This window comes from Notothenia rossii, assembly GCF_949606895.1.
Source record: "Notothenia rossii genome assembly, chromosome: 9".
Classification (NCBI taxonomy): Eukaryota; Metazoa; Chordata; class Actinopteri; order Perciformes; family Nototheniidae; genus Notothenia; species Notothenia rossii.
The window spans coordinates 22,067,974-22,094,382 of NC_136907.1; the positions used below are offsets into that span (position 1 = coordinate 22,067,974).

At 39.0% G+C, this 26,409-nt stretch overlaps 1 protein-coding gene, 1 long non-coding RNA gene and 1 pseudogene across 4 annotated transcripts; 2 read left to right on the top strand and 1 right to left on the bottom strand.

Moving 5' to 3' along the window:
- Nucleotides 1-11,179: 11,179 nt before the first annotated feature.
- Nucleotides 11,180-17,616, bottom strand: LOC307020779 (annotated as a pseudogene). The gene is made up of 6 exons (XR_013810565.1): nucleotides 17,398-17,616; nucleotides 14,660-14,788; nucleotides 14,374-14,567; nucleotides 13,917-14,041; nucleotides 12,004-12,208; nucleotides 11,180-11,615 (listed from the first exon to the last, which is right to left on the bottom strand). The product of XR_013810565.1 is annotated as an uncharacterized misc_RNA (transcript).
- Nucleotides 17,617-17,767: 151 nt separating this feature from the next.
- LOC307020780 (uncharacterized protein) lies at nucleotides 17,768-20,517 on the top strand. 2 transcript variants are annotated; one of them, XM_079652347.1, is made up of 6 exons: nucleotides 17,768-17,900; nucleotides 18,555-18,811; nucleotides 18,912-19,102; nucleotides 19,236-19,326; nucleotides 19,856-20,028; nucleotides 20,260-20,517. In XM_079652347.1, the coding sequence occupies exons 1-6, from the start codon at nucleotides 17,811-17,813 to the stop codon at nucleotides 20,436-20,438; spliced, it is 981 nt and encodes a 326-aa protein (XP_079508473.1). In that variant the 5' UTR covers nucleotides 17,768-17,810; the 3' UTR covers nucleotides 20,439-20,517. The 2 variants fall into 2 exon arrangements, with proteins under 2 accessions (XP_079508473.1, XP_079508474.1); XM_079652348.1 differs by lacking the exon at nucleotides 19,856-20,028.
- Nucleotides 20,518-23,895: 3,378 nt separating this feature from the next.
- LOC307019623 lies at nucleotides 23,896-26,396 on the top strand. Its single transcript, XR_013802714.1, has 2 exons — nucleotides 23,896-24,158; nucleotides 24,349-26,396. It is a non-coding gene; the product is annotated as an uncharacterized lncRNA (long non-coding RNA).
- The last annotated feature ends 13 nt before the right edge of the window (nucleotides 26,397-26,409 follow it).

The window sequence follows — 26,409 nt, forward strand, 5'->3', positions numbered from 1 at the left end:
GAAGGGCAGCGCGAGCCGCGAGGACGCGCGCAGAGACGCAATAAATGACAGGAGTTGCTAGTAGGTGGGATCGAAACCCGAGCCCGCCAAAGTTTTCAGGCAATGTCTTCCCCTCTATCTCGCAATGTAACACCCTCTCAGGAATAGAGGCACTCTGGCCCAAAAAAAATAAATTAAATTAATTTTTCTTTTTAATTAAACCTTTTTTATTTATTTTTATTTTTTAACATTATACTCAAAGGGCCAGTAAATATCACCCGGGGGCCGGATTTGGCCCGCGGGCCGCCAATTGAATAGCCCATCGTCTGCTTTACACTAAGTTTGATATTCCAAAATACACTTTTTGCAAATAACTACTCACTCTTATTTAGCCTACATTAGATACGTTATTCAAAACCAATAGCCTGTGTTGTTTGCAAAACACTGCCATTGAAATACCACACTCAATTATCAAGCCCCTGCACCCATAATGTACATATTAAAAGCCATGTAACCAATTAGATCACTTAGAAACCTGGGGCCGTATTCACAAAGCATTTTATCTTACCGCTAGGAGTGCTCCTAACTCGCGCTAAAACATTTTACGTAGGAGTTTTTTCTTAAAAGTTATTCACAAAGCCGCTGAGACCTACTCATACTAAGGATAAATCACTAAGAGTGACGCGCCGTTGCTATGGATTACGTCGATTCTGTTCTCGGTGATTGGTTGTTCAGAGCAGGCGGTCTCGGTGAAACTCATCCGCAACATCCCACAAACGAGCCCACTAAAACAAGGAAATAGCCTAGGCTAGAAATGTATTCCTATCAAATAGTTATGGACAGTGCAGTTAGCAGAATACACGCATGATGACAAGTTTGTGCAGACCACGATAATGACGTTGTATATGCACGTTAAAGAGAGAGAGCAAACAATAAAAATACGTAGGCCTAAATTGCATTAAATCAAGGAGGCAATTAAAAGCACCCCGCAAACTATTATCCAATGAGCATATTTCCAGCACTTAAACACTTTCAATAACAGCCCATACCGCGGTTAAAGCCCCCCTATCATGATGAATGAAAACAATCTGCGTGTTGATGGAATGTACTTAGGGCGCAATTATTTTTATGTGCGTCCCGTCAATAGCACCGACCACACCGGCCATGAAGTTGGCTTTGATCCTGTGTAGTTGTTGATTGTCCAAAGGAAACCGGATAAACTGTTGGATGATATGTGGTCTAGAGCGCGTTGATGGTTTGGTTTATGGCACGGCTGACTGATGGTTGCGATATTCCTAAATCGTCGGCATTGCAAAGTTGCATTTTCCCTGTTGCTAAATATCGTAGTGTTGCCAAACATTTTATTTCCGGACTAATCGGGTTATTCCTGTTAGTCGGGGATGTTATTGCATCCTGCACTAATTCCACAACAAGTTTGATACCCTCACGATTTTGCCTATATCTCTTGATCAATTCACAGTCTTTCATTGTCTCCAAAACATTTCGTCTCGCAGCCATTTTCAGATTCTTTGTGAATAGGTCTTACTGAGTTAGGAGTCCTCTCGAGGACTTTTAAGCTCTCTTAAACTTAGGTGCTACTTTTAGGCCTAAAATACTTTGTGAATTGCTCTTAGTGAATAAAATTAGGAGTCCTAAATTTAAGACTGACACGCCCATTATGTTTAGGAGTTTCTCCTAAATTCGCCAGTTAGGAGCTAATTTTAGCCCTAAGATCCTTTGTGAATACGGCCCCTGAGCTTGAACACTTTGTTATGCACAACAATGGAGGCCACTTTTGGAGAGACAGTTAGAGGAAGAGGTAAATGCAATATACTGTATGTTGTCTTAAGTGCCATAGTAACTATGTTCATCATGTCATCTTCACTCTCAGTAAAGTCATTGTGTCTGATACTGTTATGAGTATTGAGAATAAACCTATTTGTGTGTTTCCACATTGCATGTGTTCATTCATAGTCCATATTTACAGCGTGCTACAAATGAAAATGCCTAAAACTTTGACTTGAATGTCTTGTTTATTAATCAACTAATGGACAGTGATTCAATTCAGTTCATGTAAGCCTTACAAACACATTCCTCTTTTGAGCGTCTAGCAGGGATTATGGCCTGCATGTCTTTCTGTTCTAACTCAGCTGTCAGCTTCTTAGCAGTTTAGAAAAACATCAAATTCATAATGTAGACTAGTTGGACAAATTAACAACTGTTCCATTTACTGTGTGAACTGTTTTAGGGGCCGACTGTATGATATATCGTTCTCCCGCTTGCTGCTGGGTGCAGGTGAAAGTAGGGCGAAAGTTCTTATCTTATCTTGCAGGTATGCAACAAACATGACGCTGTCACCAGTCTATGGTTGTCACACAGCAACAAGCTGGACACTGGAGTTACTGACACAGTACAAACCAGAAGTCAGCTGAATAAAGTTATGCACAGTGCTTGCATATTATATTGATCTCTATAAAAGCATATCTGCATGTGAATGCAGAGGTAAACTTATCCTCGTCAGACTTCTGGGTTCCAGGATTTAACTTTTACAGCTGCTCGTGTCTTTTATTTTGAAATATGTTCTTTAACTTCCGGTCCACCGGACTGCTTTTCTTCATTCTTCAATACAAAACGGAAAATTGAATGAAGTTGTTATCAAAAACCAAAATCAGACCGTTTTTTTTATTAGGTCTTCTTGTTATCCGTTTTTTGATTCACACAACAACAACAACGGGGAAACGGCTTTGGTTTCACGTTTTTTCGTTTTTAATTTAAAACGAAAAAAGGCTGGTATTTTCATTTTTTGGTTGAAACGAAAAATCAAACTAACAAAATGTACACTTACCTTTTTTTAATTATGTTTTCTCGTTATCCTTCTTTCGGTTCAGACAACACAAACGGGAAAACGGCTTTGGTTTTCCGTTTTAAATCAAAAACGAAAAAAGACTGGTATTTCCGTTTTTTGGCTTTTGGTTTAAACGAAAAATCAAACTGACAAAACGTACACGCACCCTGTACATTGTGTTAGTTTGATTTTTCGTTTGAACCAAAAAAACGAAGATACCAGCCTTTTTTTGTTTTAAATCAAAAACGAAAAAACGGGAAACCACCGTTTTCAAAAATGGATAACAACAAGTAGGCTACTTATTAAAAAAACGGTCCGGTTTCGGTTTTTGATAACAATTTCATTCAATTTTCTGTTTTGTATTGAAGAATGAAGAAAAAGAACATATTTCAAATAAAAGACACAAGGCTATAATGGCAATGCTGTAAAAGTTAAATCCTGGAACCCAGAAGTCTGACGACCCATGCCCCCCCCTGCTTCCGGCGCCCATGCTGACGAGGATACGTTTATTTCTGCATTCACATGCAGATATGCGTTTATAGAGAATACAAGTAATCTTTGCATAACTTTATTTCGCGGACTTCCGGTTTGTACTGTGTCGAAAAATCCAGTGTTCAGCTTGTCACTGTGTGACAACGTCATGTTTGTTGCATACCTGCAAGATTTACCTGTGACAAATGTCAGCGATGTGAACAGAACTGTCGCCCTACTTTCACCTGCACCCAGCAGCAAGCGGGAGAACGATATCTCATACAGTTCACACAGTAATGGAACAGTTGTTAAGCATTATTTTGTCCAACTAGTCTCTACATTATGAATTTGATGTTTGTCTAAACTGCTAAGAAGCTGACAGCTGAGATAGAACAGAAAGACATGCAGGCCATAATCACTAGACGCTCAAAAGAGGAATGTGTGTGTAAGGCTTACATTAACTGAATTGAAACACTGTCCATTAGTTGATTAATAAACAATAAGACATTCAAGTCAAAGTTTTAGGCATTTTCATTTGTAGCACACTGTAAATATGGACTATGAATGAACACATGCAATGTGGAAACACACAAATAGGTTTATTCTCAATACTCATAGCATGTATCAGACACAATGACTTTACTAAGAGTGAAGATGACATGAACATAGTTACTGTATGGTACTGAAGACAAAATACAATATATTGCATTTACCTCTTCCTCTAATTCTCTCTCCAAAAGTGGCCTCCATTGTTGTGCAAAACAAAGTGTTCAAGCTCAGGTTTCCAAGTGATCTAATTGGTTACATGGCTTTTAACATGTGCATTCTGGGTGCAGGGGCTTGATAATTGAGTGTGGTATTTCAATGGCAGTGTTTTGCAAACAACACACAGGCTGTCGGTTTTGAATAACGTGTCAAATGTAAATAAGAGTGTGTAGTTATTTGGTCAATCCAGTATCCAGCTTGTCGCTGTGTGACAACGTCATGTTTGTTGCGATACCTACAAGATTTACCTGTGACAAATATCAGCGATGTAAACAGAAATGTCGACCTACTTTCACCTGCACCCAGCAGCAAGCGGGAGAAATATTTCAAGTTGTACTTGTGAAGTTACGTCTACAATTAAAGGGTGAGTAATTAAGCTTTTATTTCTGTAACGTTAAACTTATTGTTTTTCTTCAACAAGTTTGACTACATTGAAAGACAGAGGAGGGACAGTATGTGCATTCTTAATGAACATACTTTGTATTTTTTATGTGTCAGGGAGGTGTTATGCTACAGGTCCATGAAGACAGGCCCCACAGTGAGTTCAGGATGAAGTGTTCTTACTGTCTGGTTCAACATGTTCCTGGGGATTCGGCTCATTTCAGACAGGTTAGACACAGCCAATAGTAAAACATAAACTTTAATATAACTAGCACAAGGTTACTAGCTACTCCCCAGAAATGGACTGACTGGTCTATGTGTGCTGCACAGAGGTCACAGTTGTGTTTTGTTCCTGTTCTGTTGTTAAAGAGTCATTTTTCTTCGTTCATAGTATAAAAGTAAATCAATTAATATCAGTATGTATAAGAAGTTGTAAGAATAGAAAACATTTATGAAAAAATATATGACTTCTTATTTACTCCTTAAAATAGCACAATGTTATTAAACCAAAATGTTACCCTAAAAGAAATAATACAAAGCAAACTGAATACATATTTATTTTGTTTCTCTTCTTACAGGTGGGGCTGAAAGACTCGACCCCCGTTGAGCTGGAGCATCATGGCTGCAGGTGTGACGTGTGTTAATCTCCTGCTCCAGTCACATGACTCCGAGTGGGTCCCCAGTACTCAGCTGTACAGAGCAGAGCAGCAGTGGTACAAACCAAGAACCATGGCAAGTCTGAGAATAATGTCATTGTAATTCAAATGCTAAAACTACACACTCATCATGTCTCATACACACATCATCTCATCATTTCTATATATTGCTTAAACCCACAGTGTGTAAAACCAGGCCCGGTAGAGAACATGGCTGGGATGTCCGCAATCCAAAGCAGAGAACAATGTCAGAGAAAGTAAAGTGAGAGATTAGTAGTTATGTGAAAGCAAGCTATGCACACAGAATAGTTTATGTGTTGATGTCTCTGAGAGCTGAGAGCTGCTGGATCTGTCTGCCCTCAAAGTGCCAGGGATCTACAAGGACTTCACTGCTGCTTCTGCACCATAGGTATCCCTGTGAGGTGCCACTAGTGGACTCTGCTCTCGGTAAAGCTCAAGCTGGCAGTCCCTTGTCATATGAACATCACCATGACAGCTAGAAGTCACACCGCTGCTCACCACCATGCTCCACCACGACCAGATCTACCACTGTCTGTCTACAGACTACAACCATCTGCATGCGTTTTTTGTTGTTGTTGTGAACATCAACAGCTGCCCTTAAGGGGATAGTTCTGGTCTTTTTAAGTGGGGTAGTATGTGGTATATATATCCATAATCAGTGTACTACCTACAGTAGTCATGTGGAGAAACATACAGGAGCCCCGGCACAGCAGAGCCATGTACTGCTGAGGACGTGGGCAAAAGCAACATTTATTTTATCCACCCAAAAAAGCTACATCAGTTTAAGTGTGATTTAATGCTAAAAATAGCGATTTTCTTTCAGGTGGGCCTTCATTTTTGGGTGGATAAAATAGGTTTTGCTGCTGTGTTTTTAGAAAAATGTGATAATTTGTGGCCTATTACAGCTTTGTGCAATTACCAAGACACAAACTGGTACTTTTGGCACAATTATTAAACTCAACTTGCCTTTCATCTATTGAACAGATGCTAAATCATAAGCACATCGTCTGCTTTACACTAAGTTTGATATTCCAAAACACACTTTTTGCAAATAACTACTAACTCTTATTTAGCCTACATTAGATACTTTATTCAAAACCAACAGCCTGTGTTGTTTGCAAAACACTGCCATTGAAATACCACACTCAATTATCAAGCCCCTGCACCCAGAATGCACATGTTAAAAGCCATGTAACCAGTTAGATCACTTAGAAACCTGAGCTTGAACACTTTGTTGTGCACAACAATGGAGGCCTCTTTTGGAGAGAGAGTTAGAGGAAGAGGTAAATGCAATATACTGTATGTTGTCTTAAGTACCATATAGTAATATGTTAATGTCATCTTCACTCTCAGTAAAGTCATTGTGTCTGATACTGAGAATAAACCTATTTGTGTGTTTCCACATTGCATGTGTTCATTCAATGTCCATATTTACAGCGTGCTACAAATGAAAATGCCTACAACTTTGACTTGAATGTCTTGTTCATTAGTCAACTAATGGACAGTGATTCAATTCAGTTCATGTAAGCCTTACAAACACATTCCTCATTTGAGCGTCTAGCAGTGATTATGGCCTGCATGTCTTTCTGTTCTAACTCAGCTGTCAGCTTCTTAGCAGTTTAGAAAAACATCAAATTCATAATGTAGAGACTAGTTGGACAAATTAGCAACTGTTCCATTTACTGTGTGAACTGTTTTAGGGGTTGACTGTATGATATATCGTTCTCCCGCTTGCTGCTGGGTGCAGGTGAAAGTAGGGCGACAGTTCTTATCTTATCTTGCAGGTATGCAACAAACATGACGCTGTCACCAGTCTATGGTTGTCACACAGCAACAAGCTGGACACTGGAGTTACTGACACAGTACAAACCGGAAGTCAGCTGAATAAAGTTATGCACAGTGCTTGCATACTTGTTTTGATCTCTATAAACGCATATCTGCATGTGAATGCAGAGATAAACTTATCCTCGTCAGACTTCTGGGTTCCAGGATTTAACTTTTACAGCATATCCTTGTGTCTTTTATTTTGAAATATGTTCTTTAGTTGTTATCAAAAACCAAAATCAGACCGTTTTTTTTATTAGGTCTTCTTGTTATCCGTTTTTTGATTCAGACAACATAAACAGGAAAACGGCTTTGGTTTCACGTTTTTTCGTTTTTGATTTAAAACGAAAAAAGGCTGGTACACGGACCTTCATAGTACTTGTTGTGGGAGTAGTTTCACTACTAGCCTACTGAGTCCAAGGTCCGTGTACGTTTTGTCAGTTAGATTTTTCGTTTAAACCAAAAGCCAAAAAACGGAAATACCAGCCTTTTTTCGTTTTTGATTTAAAACGAAAAAACGGAAAACCAAAGCCGTCTTTCCGTTTTTGTTGTCTGAACCCAAAGACGGATAAAGAGAAAACATAATTCAAAAAAAAGGTAAGTGTACGTTTTGCTAGTTTGATTTTTCGTTTTAACCAAAAAAATGAAAATACCAGCCTTTTTTCGTTTTAAATCAAAAACGAAAAAACAGGAAACCAAAGCCGTTTCACCGTTGTTGTTGTTGTTGTTGTTGTTGTTGTTGTTGTTGTTGTTGCGTGAATCACAAAACGGATAACAAGAAGACCTAATACAAAAAACGGTCTGATTTTGGTTTTTGATAACAACTTCATTCAATTTTCCGTTTTGTAATGAAGAATGAAGAAAAGCAGTCTGGTGGACCGGAAGTTAAAGAACATATTTCAAAATAAAAGACGACCCAGAAGTCTGACGACCCTTGGCCCCCTTGCTTCCGGCACCCATGCTGACGAGGATATGTTTATTTCTGCATTCATATGCAGATATGCGTTTATAGAGATTAATACAAGTATGCAAGCTCTGGGCATAACTTTATTTCGCTGACTTCCGGTTTGTACTGTGTCGGCAAATCCAGTGTCCAGCTTGTCGCTGTGTGACAACCCTTGAACAACGTTATGTTTGTTGCAAACCTGTCAGATTTACCTGTGATAAATGTCAGCGATGTGAACAGAACTTTCACCCTACTTTCACCTGCACCCAGCAGCAAGCGGGAGAACAATATATCATACAGTCGGCCCCTAAAACAGTTCACTCAGTAATGGAACAGTTGTTAAGCATTATTTTGTCCAACTAGTCTACATTATGAATGTGATGTTTGTCTAAACTGCTAAGAAGCTGACAGCTGAGTTAGAACAGAAAGACATGCAGGCCATAATCACTAGACGCTCAAAATAGTGTGTGTAAGGCTTACATGAACTGAATTGAAACACTGTCCATTAGTTGATTAATAAACAAGACATTCAAGTCAAAGTTTTAGGCATTTTCATTTGTAGCACGCTGTAAATATGGACTATGAATGAACACATGCAATGTGGAAACACACAAATAGGTTTATTCTCAATACTCATAACAGTATCAGACACAATGACTTTACTGAGAGTGAAGATGACATGAACATAGTTACTGTATGGTACTGAAGACATAATACAGTATATTGCATTTACCTCTTCCTCTAACTGTCTCTCCAAAAGTGGCCTCCATTGTTGTGCACAACAAAGTGTTCAAGCTCAGGTTTCTAATTGATCTAATTTTAACATAGCATTCTGGGTGCAGGGGCTTGATAATTGAGTGTGGTATTTCAGTGGCAGTGTTTTGCAAACAGCACAGGCTGTTGGTTTTGAATAACGTATCTAATGTAGGCTAAATAAGAGTGAGTAGTTATTTGCAAAAAGTGTATTTTGGAATGTCAAACTTAGTGTAAAGCAGACGATGTGCTTATGATTTAGCATATCTGTTCAATAGATGAAAGGCAAGTTGAGTTTAATAATTGTGCCAAAAGTACCAGTTTGTGTCTTGGTAATTGCACAAAGCTGTAATAGGCCACAAATAATCAAATGTTTCTAAAAACACAGCAGCAAAACCTATTTTTACAGTAACTATGTTCATTTCATCTTCACTCTCAGTAAAGTCATTGTGTCTGATACTGTTATGAGTATTGAGAATAAAACTATGTTTCCACATTGCATGTGTTCATTCATAGTCCATATTTACAGCGTGCTACAAATGAAAATGCCTAAAACTATGACTTGAATGTCTTGTTTATTAATCAACTAATGGACAGTGATTCAATTCAGTTCATGTAAGCCTTACAAACACATTCCTCTTTTGAGCGTCTAGCAGTGATTATGGCCTGCATGTCTTTCTGTTTTAACTCAGCTGTCAGCTTCTTAGCAGTGTAGAAAAACATGAAATTCATAATGTAGACTAGTTGGACAAATTAACAACTGTTCCATTTACTGTGTGAACTGTTTTAGGGGCCGACTGTATGATATATGGTTCTCCCGCTTGCTGCTGGGTGCAGGTGAAAGTAGGGCGACAGTTCTTATCTTCTCTTGCAGGTATGCAACAAACATGATGCTGTCACCAGTCTATGGTTGTCACACAGCAACAAGCTGGACACTGGACTTACTGACACAGTACAAACCGGAAGTCAGCTAAATAAAGTTATGCACAGTGCTTGCATACTATATTGATCTCTATAAACGCATATCTGCATTTGAATGCAGAGATAAACTTATCCTCATCAGACTTCTGGGTTCCAGGATTTAACTTTTACAGCTGTTCGTGTCTTTTATTTTGAAATATGTTCTTTAACTTCCGGTCCACCGGACTGCTTTTCTTCATTCTTCAATACAAAACGGAAAATTGAATGAAGTTGTTATCAAAAACCAAAATCAGACCGTTTTTTTTATTAGCTCTTCTTGGACGAAGGTACGTTTTAACCGTTTGTTTTTTCGTTCTAATTGAAACAAAAAAAAAAGCAGAAACGGGTCTTTTTTTTGTTTTTCAATTTTGCCCCAAAATGAAAAAACGGAAATTCAGCTCGTTTTTTTGTTTTTTTGTTCTTACTGTTAAAACAAGTATACCACTCAATGTTTCGTTTCCATAAGTGGGTGTGTCTCCAGCGCCTCCTTGCTTCTGATTGGCTAGGGTGCCCTATGCTTGCGTTGTACTCTTCAAAATAAAGGTTCTACGTCTTTGCCTTTAGACTGCGTTACAAATATACGTATATTATTATATTCATACATACAAGTACAAGTCTGTCCGTATGTCTGTCTTTCTATGTATATGTCTGTCTCGATGTCTTTCTATCTCGATGTCTGTCTGTCTGTGACTATATTTTAGAGTTTAAAGCGTAGCCACTTTTACTCCACTACATGTATTTAAAACCTTTAGTAACTTTACAGATTTGGATTAATTATGTGAAATGTAATCAACACTTAAATCAGACTTTAGTTCCACCTGGAGTAAATTCACAAGCTACCCTGCAGTATACAAAGTCATTCAAACTAGCTGCACCTTTACCAGCTTTGAGAACACTTTCATGATCAATCATTATAAAACATATCATATATATTATTCTGAAATGGACCAATCTGCACAATGACTACTTTTACTGTCGCTACTTTCACTATATTTTGATGATAATACTTTTCTACTTTCACTTGAGGAACATTTTGAATGCAGGACTTTTATTTGTAAAAGAGTATCCTTACACTCTGGTACTTCTACTTTGACTCAAGTACAAGATCTGAGTACTTCTACTTTGAATCAAGTACAAGACCTGAGTACTTGTACTTTCACTCAAGTACAACATCTGAGTACTTCTACTCAAGTACAATATCTGATTACTTCTACTTTTACTCAAGTACAAGATCTGAGTACTTTTACTTTTACTCAAGTACAAGATCTGAGTACTTCTACTTTTACTCAAGTACAAGATCTAATTACTTCGACTACCTCTGATTAATGGTTGATTTCCAAATGTTCTGTTGGTGCGTGGATGATAAAATAATAGTGTTTGATTGTATTGCCTTACGTATGCAGCTATTTGCCTGTGTTTAGAAACATAATTAAACATACCATGGACACACATTCAAACTATTTTCCATTTATTAAACATTGCAGATGAACAATTAGTCATACAACTAAAGAAAACTACAACAATAATTTTCTGTATGATAATATCATGGAACCTGGAATTTGAACACGTCACACACCACTTAACAATAAACAATAAACTTAACAATAAACGACTGAACTGCTGTCCACTTTAGGGTAGGGCCCTTAAAGCATCCAGTGCTGCAGACAGTCCAGCATCCTGGGTATACACTGGCTCCTGATCACTTGCCTTTACACATATCTTCTTACAATGCCTATGAGATCCTTTATCCCGTTTTGGAATGGTGCTGGCTCGTTATGAATGGCACGCTCAAAGAGTTCAGCAATGTCCGCATAGTTCCTTGCAAGTTCTTGTTCAGCTGCTGTCTGGTGCTCCACAGTGGCAAATGGGTTTCTCCCAAACAGCGACACTCTTGTCAGAGAGGACCCCACGTCCTGATGATAACAGTCTGCAGCATCTGTAGCTTCAGGCAAAAGATCTGCAGGCAGTTTCTTTGGGCACCCACCATGAGCAAGTTGATCTGGGATACCCTTACCTTAAAAAAAAACACAAATAAGTGGCCATTGTTAGTGTAATGTTACATATCATGCATATCAATGAACCTCATAGCCTGTGCTATTAGTACACTTCTTCCAAACTTTAAAAAGCATGTTTTTAATTTGACTGTTTATGTACTTACCAGATATATATGTTTCATGCAATAAGAGTAATCTATAAACTAGATAGTAGATATGTCTTTACTCAGACAATTATTGAAATATTGTAATATATACATGCCACATTTAAACATTTCCATCAACCTAGTGTAAAAAAGGGGATACAGAGAGAAACAAATGTAGGATATAAGTACAACTTATAAAAATGCATAAAGAAGGTCATTTGTTATGGGGCTTAAGTAACATTCTGAAAACTGCTATAAAAACCTTGGATTCTGTGTGCATTCCAGGACTGCACCATCCGGTCAAGTCCAATTTTGGCTACCTGACAGGTAAGAGTGGACACACAATATCGTGTGATGTTGTCTTCGAGGTTTAGTTCCTCCTGGTCAACAAGGTGGTTGAGTGCGCCTTTCAGAGGGTAGTTTACCCTGTTGTTTACCTCTGGCCACATCCTTTCTATAATATGATTCTGTAATTTAAAGTAAACAAAAATGAGAAGAGTCAAATGTAGAGAGCACATTGTAATTTCCCATTGTTCATTTCCCAATTTCTTTCCCAATTTCCGGCTTTGTATTTTATCCATTTCCTGTTGTATCCAGTTCAAAAGTACTGTGTATCTCTCCCAGGGCCGGCCCGTAGCACTGGCGTTATAGATGTTCGCCTAGGGCGCCAGATCTGGGGAGGCGCTGCGCTGGTAGAAAAACATATTTGACCGTTGGTGCTCATCCTAATTTTCGGCCTTGATGTAACAACATTCATAATTAAGTAAATGTAACACCCTTTTTTGACCCCGGTTACACTTTTCATTTGCCCTGTACGATGGGCGCTGTAAGTGATGAAATGGGGGATGTTGGCTTATCTGGCGCCCGCAGCTCACAGCCAAAGTGCGAGTGAGCTTGGGAGCGAATGAGGAAGAGAGGGAGGGTGCACCGGTACCGGCGCTGTTGTTATTAGAATCTGGTGCTAGCTGCTCTAACGGATATTAGAAGAAGACGTTTCTACAATAATGTGGAGGGAGAGTCCTCTCCAGTCAGACTGAGAGGCTGATAACTACAGCTCAGTGAGGTAAAGGACTGAGTGTTTAGATAGTTAACTTTAGTCTAAGTTATCTCAGTGGGTCTCAAACGGTTTGGTCACAATTTATGTAAACAAATATTTCCAAGGCACTCCTTTATAATTATTGGGATAAAACAGGTTTGAAATCATTTCAATGTATACTATATGCAGTAAACCAAAAATATTGTTTTAAACTGGAGAGATTAAAAAAGATGCAAGAATAAATAAATGTTAATAGGTCAAATAAGATATGAATGAACAACAAAAATAAAATAAGTTACATTTATTTGTTATTGGCTATGGTAGGTTATTGGTTATGTTCACATACTTATTTGATTAATAAAATGTCAACCAATCTTTTTCATATGGGTGTTTAAAGTTGTACCCCCTAGATCTAGTAGTAATTCTGCTTAAAGTGCACCAGATTGAAGCATTTTACTTTAAAGGTCACATGTCATGGCCATTTCCACTGATCATAATTCCATTGTTGAGGTATACTAAAATAGAAAAATACTGTGCAATTTTCCAAACTCACATTGGTTTCGCATACAGCATCTCTGTAAAGTACTAAACGGCTCACTGCAGCTCCCGGAAAAGCATGACATGTGACCTTTAAAATCTTTAAAAAAAAATCCCGGGGGGGCATACCTCGGGACCCCCCTAGAGGATGTGACGTCCACCCCCCATTCTATTGTGTATTCCTTGGATACTCTATTGATCTTTATCTTTTCTATTGTACGATTATCTGGCTGGGGCGCCAACTCAAATCTCGCCTGGGGCTGTAAATTGTCTAGAGCCGGCCCTGATCTCTCCTATGTCATAGGAAAAAGCTAGCAGTCCCCTAGAGAAGTTTAGTGAACGCCATGGGTCTATTGACAGCTTTATCAGCTAGCAGTTGGGTGAATAATGGAATGAGATCAGAAATATTTTTATTTGTCTCGCCACAGGGTAATTTACATGATTACAGCAGATAAAGTGAGGAATAAAAGACAAAAATGGCTATGTGGGGATTGTCCACAGTATTGAGTATGTAAGTCGCTTTGGATAAAAGCGTCTAACAAGTAACATGTAATGTAATGTATGAACACGTTGATTGCAATTCAGATAAAAAAACAACTCGCCTGTGTTGACTTTGTTTGCATGTATGGCTGTCTGCCTGTGTTATTCCGGTAAAAGAGTCAAGTAGAATTCTTTTCCATGGTCTACTCGGATTTGGTCCCACATTCCATATCGTAGGACAGCACTCCTGCAAAACAGCAATACAAAAGTCTTATGACATGTAACAGAATTTCATGTTAGTTGTTACAACCTAAGCATTGCTAAAGCGAATTTTGTACGCAGTTAAAATTTTGATCTCATCAATTAATTACCAAGTAACGTACAATATAGTGGTTACCTGTCAGTAGTTTTCGATTTACAATATTTTTCCCAAATAAAACTGTTCAAATAAAGCTACATTTAGCCATTGTGTTTTTATTTAGCTAAACGTTTACTAAATTATTTACTGTCTGCTGTTTGCAACCTTTTTATTAGGTTATTATTATATTATTATAACAGAAACAGGGCACTGAAACTTACTGGTAAACCTCTTGATATATGGTCAGGTTGTTTTTCACTGGCATGGTGGAGTGGCTTACAATGTTGCTGGAGAATCCGTCCACGGCAAGGACGTGGGTCACCCCATACATCACCAGTTTCTCGTTTTGGTCAATGTGCAATTTGTGACCCATGTACTCTGCACTGTATGGCACTGGATTTAAATTCCTTAATCTCTGAGGAATTAAACACAATGTTATTGTTCTCACAATATGTTCACAGCAATGTACAATACAGGAACATCTAGATGTTTTTTAATAATACCTACACGATACCGATCTGCATGATATGGCTGGTTAGTTTCTCTGAGGACACGGCCAACACGCCCCTCTGATGCTCGGATTCCTTTTGAGGCCAGGTAACCAGTCATCATTTTTCTTCCATATGTTGGTCCAGTCTGAATTTGTAAACACAAAACAAAAACTAAATAGGACCAAGGTACGTTTTAACTGTTTTTTTTTTAGTTCTAATTTAAACCAAAAAACCCCAGAATAGTTATCTCATTATTATTTACACAATTATGTCCAAAGTTATTAGTGAGTATTTCTGTCACATCATTGTTAAGCCTCAACTCAGCTCCTACCGTCTCAAAGAAAACCCATAATTCAGGGCTCGTTACATTTGTTTGTATTGTGAAAATAATCAATATACATATTAAACCGGAACTTTAGTCCACTGATGTATTGTTCCCCCACGAACAAATATCGGGGGTAGTAGCTTCCGGAACCGGAAGTTGCATTGTTTTTAGCATTCACAGTAGGATGTAGCATATCAAGCAGCATTAGTGAAGAGATGGATAAAAACGCGTGTAGTTACATACTAAACACACCGTCTCCAACTGCCACTCATCAATGCTAACATATCAACTGTTACTATATGGTTAACTATAATGTATATAGCTATTTAAATGCTTATGAATGGATGTTTAGCTACGTCAATAGAGGGCAACGTAATATGACGCCGCCAACCAATGGGAGAAGACTGGAAGTACCAGAGTTTATAATCGGAGCTGAAACGTTTATACGGCACCTCTCCCGTCGCAGCCTCAGAGGAACGTCATGTTTACTATAATTAAAACCCTGTCAATTTTACAAGAAGTTTCTTGGATTCTTTCTGGCCATTTACTCCTCCCAGCATTCCGAAGCCCAACAGTAGGCTATAGAGTCGTGCAGTGACACGTCCTAAAATCATAAATCTTTCGATTCGATTTATGATTATAAAATTATAAAAGTAGGGTAGACATGTGGAGATTATCCGACTGAACAAACCGTGTTCTCTTAAATGTGTGTCAACCGCAGACATTATTTCGAGCTATTTTCCAAAATCCTATGGCGAAATTGCATAGCTTTTTTGTCGAGGGAACCAGAAGGAACTTACTTCCGGGTTTTAGGACGCTTCACTACACCACTCTATTACTATGAAGTAATAAGTACAGTACTTGAGTAAATCTACGTAATTACTTTACATCACTGAATTACAGTTTTTCTCAATCGCTAAACCCACTATTTAGAATCAAAATTCCTTTCATCAAACCAACAGCACAGCCATCGAAACAGAAAACCATTTCTCTACAACAGTATACCATTTATCATTGATATCACACAAAATGCAGATGCTAAGCAGTGTTTTGCAAAACAGATCACACAATTCTCTAACTGAAGTTACAATTCTCTACACAAAGATCAAAAATCTTTTGTGTAACTCATGTCTACAAAACAAAAATAATCTTCTCACAGTGGATAACACTTCCTCATAAACTTAGACCATAGCTACACTAATTGACACTTGATGTGCAAAATATTAACACTTGTTATCAGTCAATCACCCCATTGAAAAAGGTAACTCCATGGAATGTACTGTATACCTTACAGTAATGATGTTACATTGAAAACATTTACATGATAGAATATGCATGACTGTACTTAAAATATTTTTTTAAATGGTGCCGGTAAAGCTATAATAGTGTTGATATGACTTGCATAGCTCTTTGAGATGTTCATATGGGGAGGATTAGCTATAGCTGATACAACATTTTTACAGTCAGTAATTGTGGTCTTTTCCTTTTTGCACATTGAGAAATGTTTTTTTTTGTATTGGGGTGAATTGAGTACTTCACTTCCATGTAAATGAATTGCTCACAGCTGACATCAATGAATTTCCTATAGTAATTGTAATTAGTGAGAATCCTATAAAAGACCTCCCTCACTTCAGTAAGATGTTTGTCAAGGGTGGTGTCGACACGCAAGGAGATAATTCCCACGCTGCCTTGCAAGGGAAGACATACGCTGTGACGTAGATGAGGCTATGTGGCCAGACAGACGGCAAAGAGCAGATCAGTAAAGCTATATAGATCTCATTCTCTGCTTTACTGCTGATTTACATCATTTTTTTTCCAGTGTATTGCTATTCGTCTTTTGTTTCTGTTACGGTGCTCTACTGAAAATGAGACATAAAAACAATGACATAGTTACAGTAACACACTGTTTTTCCTATATGTAAGTTTGTTTCTCCTAACTTGTCAGTTTTCCGTTCAGTTTCCAATATTGATAGCTTGAGGTTTGTGTATTGATGATTGTAGTCAGTATTTAGTATGTGCCACTTAGTAATGACTGTTCAAATAGTCTTCTAATGAGCTGACAAATGTTTGTTTTTGGAGAAGGTATCTGGTTTTGGAAGGGGTATTTTTAGTTTTGAGTGCCTTAGAGCACTTTGCAAGAAATGTATATTGTTATGGTAGAATGGGTTATTATGGTGACCGGAGTTTCAGTTATGAAAACACATTTGTCTCATTAGAGGACAATTTGTTCTGTTTCGATCGACTTATTCTTTTTTGTGACCAGTATTTTCAGTTTTGGTCATGTAAGTGCATTTTGCAAAAGATATTCAGAGTTATGGCAATTGTGTTTCTGTTTAGATGGCTATGTTCTTGTTTTGAAGAAATGAATTTTGATTCTAAATAGTGGGTTTAGCAATTGAGAAAAACTGTAAGCCATAGTCCTACCTCACCTCAACAGCTGCTTTAGCAACCTCTACTTCCAGTTGGGAATCGTGCACTCGCTCTCTGCCTATACCATTTTGGGTAAAAAAGCGACGGATATTTGTTTGGGAGAACCCTTTTGTTAAGCCACATTCATACTGGAGATGATCGGATATATTTCGATCAGTATAACCATCTTTTATCATACTTTGTATAACTTCTCTGTAGGCCAACAAACTGGACTCCATTATTATTAATAAGGGGGGTGACTATATTTCCCGCGATCAAACTTTCCTGTCATGCGCACAGCAGTCCTGGTGTAAATTGATGGTACATTTACGGCACCATGCCGTAAATGCACCCTGTGTAATGCACACATTACCGCCAAGAACGACTTGTCGGACACGGCGATAGCAATATATTGTTAACAATAAACACGGAGATGGAGTCATACTTTCTTTTCAGAGGCAGCCAGCGAGTTACTCTTAAAATAGACGACATGCGCGTCGACAGAATCAGCCGCATTTTTCAGGTATTTTTAAGAGATCCGTGATTAATTATTGATTGAACAGGCACATGGTGTGTTAACGTGTAACAAGCTAACCTTGTTTCAATAGCAATAAAGCTACGAGTCGTCTGGACGAGAGAGTCAGTTAATCATTCAATTTAAAAACAAAACAATGTTTAGATATCACATTGTAAATGGGGAAGGATATTATTAGGATGTTATCGGATGTTATCCTTAATTTGGTGCACAAAATAGACATGGCATGAAAAGATGTGAAAAGATTCAATGATAATTATTTTATATGAACTGTTTTGCACAAATAACTGCATAACTATAATTGAACTTTGCAGAAGCGAAGCAAGAAGAAACTTAAAAACAGCATTTACTTGGTGACAGCCCTGAGACAATTTAGTCGTACAGTCCAGCAAGACATTTATTTATAAACTATATCAGTGACATTTAGATTGATACTGAGGTCTGATATAGGCATACAAATAATCTTGAGGATTAACTACTAACTGCATGTTTTTTTAATACAATTAATAAACCACTACCACCATTGAAGAAACGACACAAAGGAAGAAATTATGCAAGGACACACATGGAAAGACAAAGAACAATGTAGTGATTGTTTAAAAGGAAATTGTGAAATATATATGACCTGTTATTTTCTTTTAGGTCAACGCAGGTAGCCTTTTCATCACTGATGCCGCCAACGTTGCGGTTTTTCCATTGGATAGTGGGTGTTTCTGCTCCCTGGACCTCTCTGATCACGGTCATTATGAGGTTCATGGGGAAAAACCTGGGGAGACTCAAAGGATCCAGACAGAGCCAGCTGAGTCACAGCCGTTTGCTTTTCGTCATAGTCAGCCACGGTCTACTGCAAACATGAGTCAGTTGACTAGATCAATTAGCACCCCTCGGTCATTTCAAAGGTAATGAGAGGCCCATTTCATACGTTGGCATGCTTTAGAATGTTACGTTTTAGTCCATGTTGCTAACTAAATGTGTGTCACTGTTCTTTTTGCATTACAGGTCAATGCATGTGTCAGAAATAATGGATGGAAAGATTGTTTCCACAAGGGTGGTCATGATCAGATTTGTTGAATCAGAGGCAAGCGTTCCACTGATCACAGGAAAAGTGAATGTGGCCATGGGAGACAGTGAGGAGTACATCCTTACAGACACCGTTGGGAATGAAATCGTTGAGTCTGAAGGGACAATTGGTAAATATAATTATTCTATATTTCATTTTCATTTGTGCAAAAGATAATGGTCTGAAAGTGCTATCAGTACAACAATGTGCCCCTTTTAACATTTTATTTTCACGTGTCTTTACTCTTTATTTCTCTCAAAAAGGTTCTTTGTACTGGAAGCCGAATGCAAGAAAGATCCATGCTGTTGAGAGCTCTGCTTTCAGGCAATGGCGTCGAAGAGGCTCAAGAAGCAGGTGTGGTTGAATAACAAAACTGATTTTGTCTGGAGAAGGTTTGAACTGATCTATCAATAGGGATAATAATGTAATGTGTAAAGAAGGGCTAGCACTCAAACTGAAGGGTCACGATATGCAGCATTTCACTTTATTTTACTCGCTAACAACAGACTGGCAAAACCCTCTCATTATTTGAAAAAGGCTGCTTTCTGGCCATTTAGCATTTTTGCAGCTCAAGGGCTATATACGTTTGCCATCTGGGGCAGACATGCATAAGCATGGGCTTCACTGTAGCACACCTCAGTACTCTGTGGGTCAGCACATGGTATGAAGAGTCACAGTCAACATCCGTTCTACAATCAGCATTTATAAACAATATCCTTGAAATGTAATTTCAAGAAATGAAATGTTTCCACATGCTCTTGTTTATTTAGCATCATCTAATTTGCCATGGAATACATAACTTTCTTTAATCTCTAATAAAATGAAGAAAAAATCTTAAATGACTGCTAATACTTAAACTATTTTCAAAATGTGACAAAAACAGAAATGAGCTCTCTGAAGTCCACACACTGAGCAACAAGGTGGAGGAACTGCTGGATGCATCCCAAGGCCTGGAAGAAGTCACCAGGAAGATTTCTGACATAGTGGCAGCCAGCCAGGACTTGGTAGTACCAAGGCCAGAAGTCAAACAGGCATTTAGCTGTTTGATCTGCGGAGGTATTGTTTTCATCTTCTCTTTGAATAATGCTCAGTGTAACAAACAGTATTTAAAAAATAAAACGTATAGGTGCCGGATTTTCATATTATTCTAAGTTAATCTTTTCAAATCTATTTCTGAACAGTATCTTTCTCAGTTTGAGTGCATGCTTCAGAAATACTGTACAGTCCATGACATCAATCAGTAACTATCAGCATATCTTTAAAAACCTGTCTTTTTTCTTTTTAAAGACACAATGACTGGACCCATGTTTTCCTCCTGCTGCCGAAGCATCGTGGGATGCAGGCTCTGTGTGGAGGAGTGGAGGATAACATCTCCCCAATGCCTTAAGTGCAGGGATCAGGAGCCAGTGTATACCCAGGTTGCTGGACTGTCTGCAGCACTGGATGCTATAAGGGCCCTACCCTAAAGTGGACAGCAGTTCAGTCGTTTATTGTTAAGTTTATTGTTAAGTTTATTGTTTATTGTTAAGTGGTGTGTGTTCAAATTCCAGGTTCCATGATATTATCATACAGAAAATTATTGTTGTAGTTTTCTTTAGCTGTATGACTTGTTAATTGTTCATCTGCAATGTTTAATAAATGGAATAATAAGTTTGAATGTGTGTCCATGGTATGTTTAATTATGTTTCTAAACACAGGCAAATAGCTGCATACGTAAGGCAATACAATCAAACACTATTATTTTATCATCCACGCACCAACAGAACATTTGGAAATCAACCATTAATCAGAAGTTGTCGAAGTACTCAGGTCTTGTACTTAAGTAAAAGTAGAAGTACTCAGATCTTGTACTTCAGTAAAAGTAGAAGTACTCAGATATTGTACTTCAGTAAAAGTAGAAGTACTCAGATCTTGTACTTGAGTAAAAGTAGAAGTACTCAGATCTTGTACTTCAGTAAAAGTAGAAGTACTCAGATATTGTACTTCAGTAAAAGTAGAAGTACTCAGATCTTGTACTTGAGTAAAAGTAGAAGTACTCAGATCTTGTACTTGAGTAAAAGTAGAAGTACTCAGGTCTTGTACTTGAGTAGAAGTAATCAGATATTGTACTTGAGTAAAAGTAGAAGTACTCAGGTCTTGTACTTGAGTAAAAGTAGAAGTACCAGAGTGTAGGAATACTCTGTTACAGTAAAAGTCCTGCATTCAAAATGTTCCTCAAGTGAAAGTAGAAAAGTATTATCATCAAAATATAGTGAAAGTAGCGATAGTAAAAGTAGTCATTGTGCAGATTGGTCCATTTCAGAATAATATATATGATATGTTTTATAATGATTGATCATGAAAGTGTTCTCAAAGATGGTAAAGGTGCAGCTAGTTTGAATGACTTTATATACTGCAGGGTAGCTTGTGAATTTACTCCAGGTGGAACTAAAGTCTGATTTAAGTGTTGATTACATTTCACATAATTAATCCAAATCTGTAAAGTTACTAAAGGTTTTAAATACATGTAGTGGAGTAAAAGTGGCTACGCTTTAAACTCTAAAATATAGTCACAGAAAGACAGACAGACAGACATCGAGATAGAAAGACATCGAGACAGACATATACATAGAAAGACAGACATACGGACAGACTTGTACTTGTATGTATGAATATAATAATATACGTATATTTGTAACGCAGTCTAAAGGCAAAGACGTAGAACCTTTATTTTGAAGAGTACAACGCAAGCATAGGGCACCCTAGCCAATCAGAAGCAAGGAGGCGCTGGAGACACACCCACTTATGGAAACGAAACATTGAGTGGTATACTTGTTTTAACAGTAAGAACAAAAAAACAAAAAAACGAGCTGAATTTCCGTTTTTTCATTTTGGGGCAAAATTGAAAAACAAAAAAAAGACCCGTTTCTGCTTTTTTTTTTGTTTCAATTAGAACGAAAAAACAAACGGTTAAAACGTACCTTCGTCAAACGGCTTTGGTTTCACGTTTTTAATTTAAAACAAAAAAAGGCTGGTATTTTCATTTTTTGGTTAAAACGAAAAATCAAACTAACAAAATGTACACTTACCTTTTTTTAATTATGTTTTCTCGTTATCCTTCTTTGGGTTCAGACAACACAAACGGGAAAACGGCTTTGGTTTTCCGTTTTTCCGTTTTAAAATCAAAAACGAAAAAAGGTTGGTATTTCCGTTTTTTGGCTTTTGGTTTAAACGAAAAATCAAACTGACAAAACGTACACGGACCCTGTACGGTTTGTTAGTTTGATTTTTCGTTTGAACCAAAAAAACGAAAATACCAGCTTTTTGTTGTTTTAAATCAAAAACGAAAAAACGGGAAACGAATTGCCATTATAGCCTCGTGTCTTTTATTTTGAAATATGTTCTTTAACTTCCGGTCCACCGGACTTTTTTCTTCATTCTTCAATACAAAACGGAAAATTGAAAGAGGGTTGACGAAGGACGAAGGTACGTTTTAACCGTTTGTTTTTTCGTTCTAATTGAAACTAAAAAAGAAACGGGTCTTTTTTTTCTTTTTCAATTTTGCCCCAAAATGAAAAAACGGAAATTCAGCTTTTCGTTTTTCTGTTCTTACTGTTAAAACAAGTATACCACTGTCCCACACAAACATATTCGAGCAGAAGTGACTTGATTTTGTTCTCAGCAGGGGAATTTGACAGAGGATTACTCAAAAAGTACTAGGTAAAATTACTTCAATGTATTGTTGTTAGTAGGCTAACTAATACAAAGTCAAACAGTATCAATTTCATAAAGAACTAATGGTAAAATTGTCTTTTTATCACTCATCAAAGATAGCAGATAAACATGCATGATTTATTTAAAACTTTACCAACATGATATGCAAACAAACAGAGCATCATCCCTTACAGTTCTTTTTGATGTTTTTTACTTGCATCTTCACTAAAAACATACTTTGGTGTACAGGTTCTATTGGCAGGTTCAACCAAAGTAAATATGGCCATTATTTTTTTGAGCGTTGTTGAGATTGTTAATTGTCGCCATCAAGTGTGTACTTTGAGGATCACAGTCACCACTAAGATCTTAGAGTAACTCTGTTAAGTGTAAGTATTAATATGTCTGCATGTAACTGCACTATAACTGTTCCACACTAAGAGGGCGCTATAGGCGTAAGGAGGCACAGCTATTGTAGCTGACGTCAGGTATCAGATATAAGGGATTGTTCCCTCCCCTTCTATCTCTCTAGCTCTCATGGAGAGCAGGTCAAGTGGTGCAATTCACATAAAGTAAACCACGCCAGTTAAGGCTAAAGAAGACCTCGTCGTCATGACCAGTTTATTGCTATACATGTGACTCTGTCAACAGGTTATGGGCCCAGATCACGGAAGAGCGAAATAACGATAGCTAGTTAGCTGAAAAGTTTAGGCTAGTTTAGCGGCGGGAAAACCGCGGGACGCTAAAGCTAAGCTAACGGGCAGCTAAGCTAAGCTACAATCAAAAGATGGCGACAAGAGGCAGAATCAAGTGGCCCACGTTTGACGAAAGGGCAGAAGAATACGAGCTCTGGGAAGAGCGGATGTTGTGCTGTATGCATGGAGTGGGGCTGAAAAAGACAATTTTGACAGGCCTCACAGAGGTAGGCCCCGGATTGTATCCCTGTATATAACATTGGCCGCGCTGAAGAAAGCTAACACAGAGACGGTGACTGAATACGTCATCAGGGCGGAGCAGATCATCACGGCGCTCAAAAGTGCAGGAGAAGCACCGAGCGATGGATTAATGATGGCGATGGTTATGAGGGGACTACCGGAGATTTATAAACCGTTCACACTGTTGGTGACGCACGGTTCAGCGGACATGTCGCTGGGGGAGTTCAAGGCCATGTTGCGGAACTACGAGGCCTCAGAAGACTAGACCCGGTCGCCAAGGAGGCGGGAGAAAGGGTAATGAAGGCCCGGGCAGCGCCAAAGAAAAAGACCGGACCCCCGACGGAGATGGCGTGTTGGCGATGTGGAGAAAAGGGTCACCGAAAAGATAATTGCACAAAAACTGTTTGGTGTAGTTTCAGTAAAACTTCGGGACACGCAGACAGAGTGTGTAGAAAGAAGCGTGAACAGAGCACTCGGTACGCGCGCGTGCAAGATGGTGGCTGTGGACAAGATGGCGGCAGCGGTGGACGTGAGGCGAGTCGAGACGACGCCCGGAGAGCAGTGGGAAGAGAGGACTTCACCTTCGGGGTGCAGACAGCATACGCCAGCTGGTCAGCACAGCAGCAGCAGGCCCAAAGGAAGGGACTGATCGTGGACACAGGTGCGTCGTCCCACATTATCAACGACAGGAACCGATTCAAGAACTTTGACAGCACCTTCGAGCCGGAGAGACACAGCATGGAGCTGGCAGACGGGAAGCGCACTTTCGGGCTGGCGCACGGGAGAGGAGACGCACAGGTATGCCTCATAGACAGTGAGGGGCGCCGGTGTACAGTGACGTTGAAGAACGCCCTCTACATACCCTCGTTCCCCCAATAACTATTTTCTGTCAAATCTGCTACTGCAAATGGTGCCAAGGTGTTCTTCAATGAAGGTAACGATGTTCTTGTGGAGCCTGACGGTACGAGATTTAACATTGAGGTGTACAAGAGAATGTATTATCTACAAACAGAATGTAATGAAAATTATATGTGTAATGTCAGTCATGATATTCAGACATGGCATGAAATCATGGGTCATTGTAATTACGAGGATATACTGAAGCTGCAGGCGGTAACAGTAGGCATGCACATTAACGGTGAAAAGCATAGACCTAACAAAGAATGTGATGTGTGTATAAAGGGAAAGTTCACTCAAACAAGGAACAGAAGTCCCACAGAAAAAGTAAAGACACCACTTGAGCTAGTTAACACAGATCTAGCCGGTCCAGTAAATAATGAGTCCATAGGTGGCTTTAAATATATGCAGTCTTTCACAGATGTGTGTACAGGGGCAGTGTTTGTTTACTTTCTCAAAGCAAAGAGTAACGCACTTCAGGCCACAAAGAAATTCCTTGCAGATGTAGCTCTGTATGGCAGCTTAAAATGCCTGAGGTCCGACAACGGAACAGAGTTTACAAATAGAGAGTTTCAGTCACTGCTGAGAAGGAACAAGATCAGACACGAAACGTCTTGTCCTTACTCCCCGCACCAGAACGGGATAGCTGAGAGGGAAGGGCGCACTCTTTTCAAAATGGCTAGGTGTAAGCTAATAGACGGTAATTTACCTAAGAGTCTATGGCATTATGTGGTCCAAGAAGCAGCTTACACCAGAAATTGGTGTTTTAACAAGCACACGGGCACCACCCCATATACAGCACTGACAGGAAAAAGGTGTGATCTAGCCAGGATGCACAAGTTTGGGTCAGTGTGTTATGCTTACCAACAGGACAGAGGAAAACTCGAGTCCAGGTGTGAGAAAGGACTTTTTGTAGGGCATGACAAGGGCAGCCCCGCTTTTCTAGTCTATTATCCCGGTAAGGGGAAAGTGCAAAAGCACAGGTTAGTAAAGTTTGTCACAAAGACAACATGTGAGAACGAGACACAGACACAGGAGCCAGAGCTGGACTCCAGAGTAGGGTGTGAGAAAAGAGAGACGACACAGCCTAGTGTACTGAGCACAGACATGCAGACAGACGGTCAACAGACACCGGAGGATGATGGAGAGCCCAGTGTGCGAAAAAGTACACGTCCCACCGTCCGGGACGTGTTATTTACAATATCGGACAAGTAGATCTTTCAATTGACTTGTCCGGCGGACAAGTGACGTTTTTTGCCCTGATTTATTGTCAAATTATTGATAAATTCAGTTTACAAAAGGCAGAACTCATTCGCAAATTGTACGTGTCTGCCATCGTTCGTTTAGAAATGTTAGTTTCGGTTCTGCTTGTCGATTCCTAAGGAAATGCATCTCGCCGCTTTCTGTACAGTTAGACGGGGGCGGGGTGGGGCGGGACGTGTAGCACAGTTGCAGGGCTGGGAAGCAAAATTTGGTTCCGAGTAGGAACAAATAACAATTGTCCGGTCGCGGGATTGATAAGAGTTGTGAGGACAGGAGGAGAGGACGAGCCCCGCGGACCGCAGCTCTCTCTCTCTCTCTATGCTCCGGTGTTGCAGTATAAGTTGAGTCATGACAACTGGCGACATTCTATTATTTTCGTCATAGGAATCCGGGGCGTGTACATTGAGGACCCATTGTTGACTTACCGGCAAAGAAACATCGTTTGTCGTTTACGTTCATCTTTTGCTATATCTGCCTTCCTAAGATCACTTTGCTGGACATTCAGTACTCGTATATGAGGTTGTGGGTGAGAGGCCGATATCGTGACGCTTACAGGGAGGTATCGAACATTACAAAGTAGGTGACTGTGTGGATGCCTGTTCAAAACATTGCAAACTTCAATAAATCATTTAAATTATATATTTGTGTCCGA

Coding starts and splice junctions, on each gene's coding strand:
- LOC307020780 (XM_079652347.1), top strand. CDS start 17,811: ATGGAGTCATACTTTCTTTTCAGAGGCAGCCAGCGAGTTACTCTTAAA. Junction 19,103..19,235: donor TGAGTCTGAAGGGACAATTG/GTAAATATAATT, acceptor TCTCTCAAAAAG/GTTCTTTGTACTGGAAGCCG. Junction 19,327..19,855: donor CGAAGAGGCTCAAGAAGCAG/GTGTGGTTGAAT, acceptor TGACAAAAACAG/AAATGAGCTCTCTGAAGTCC.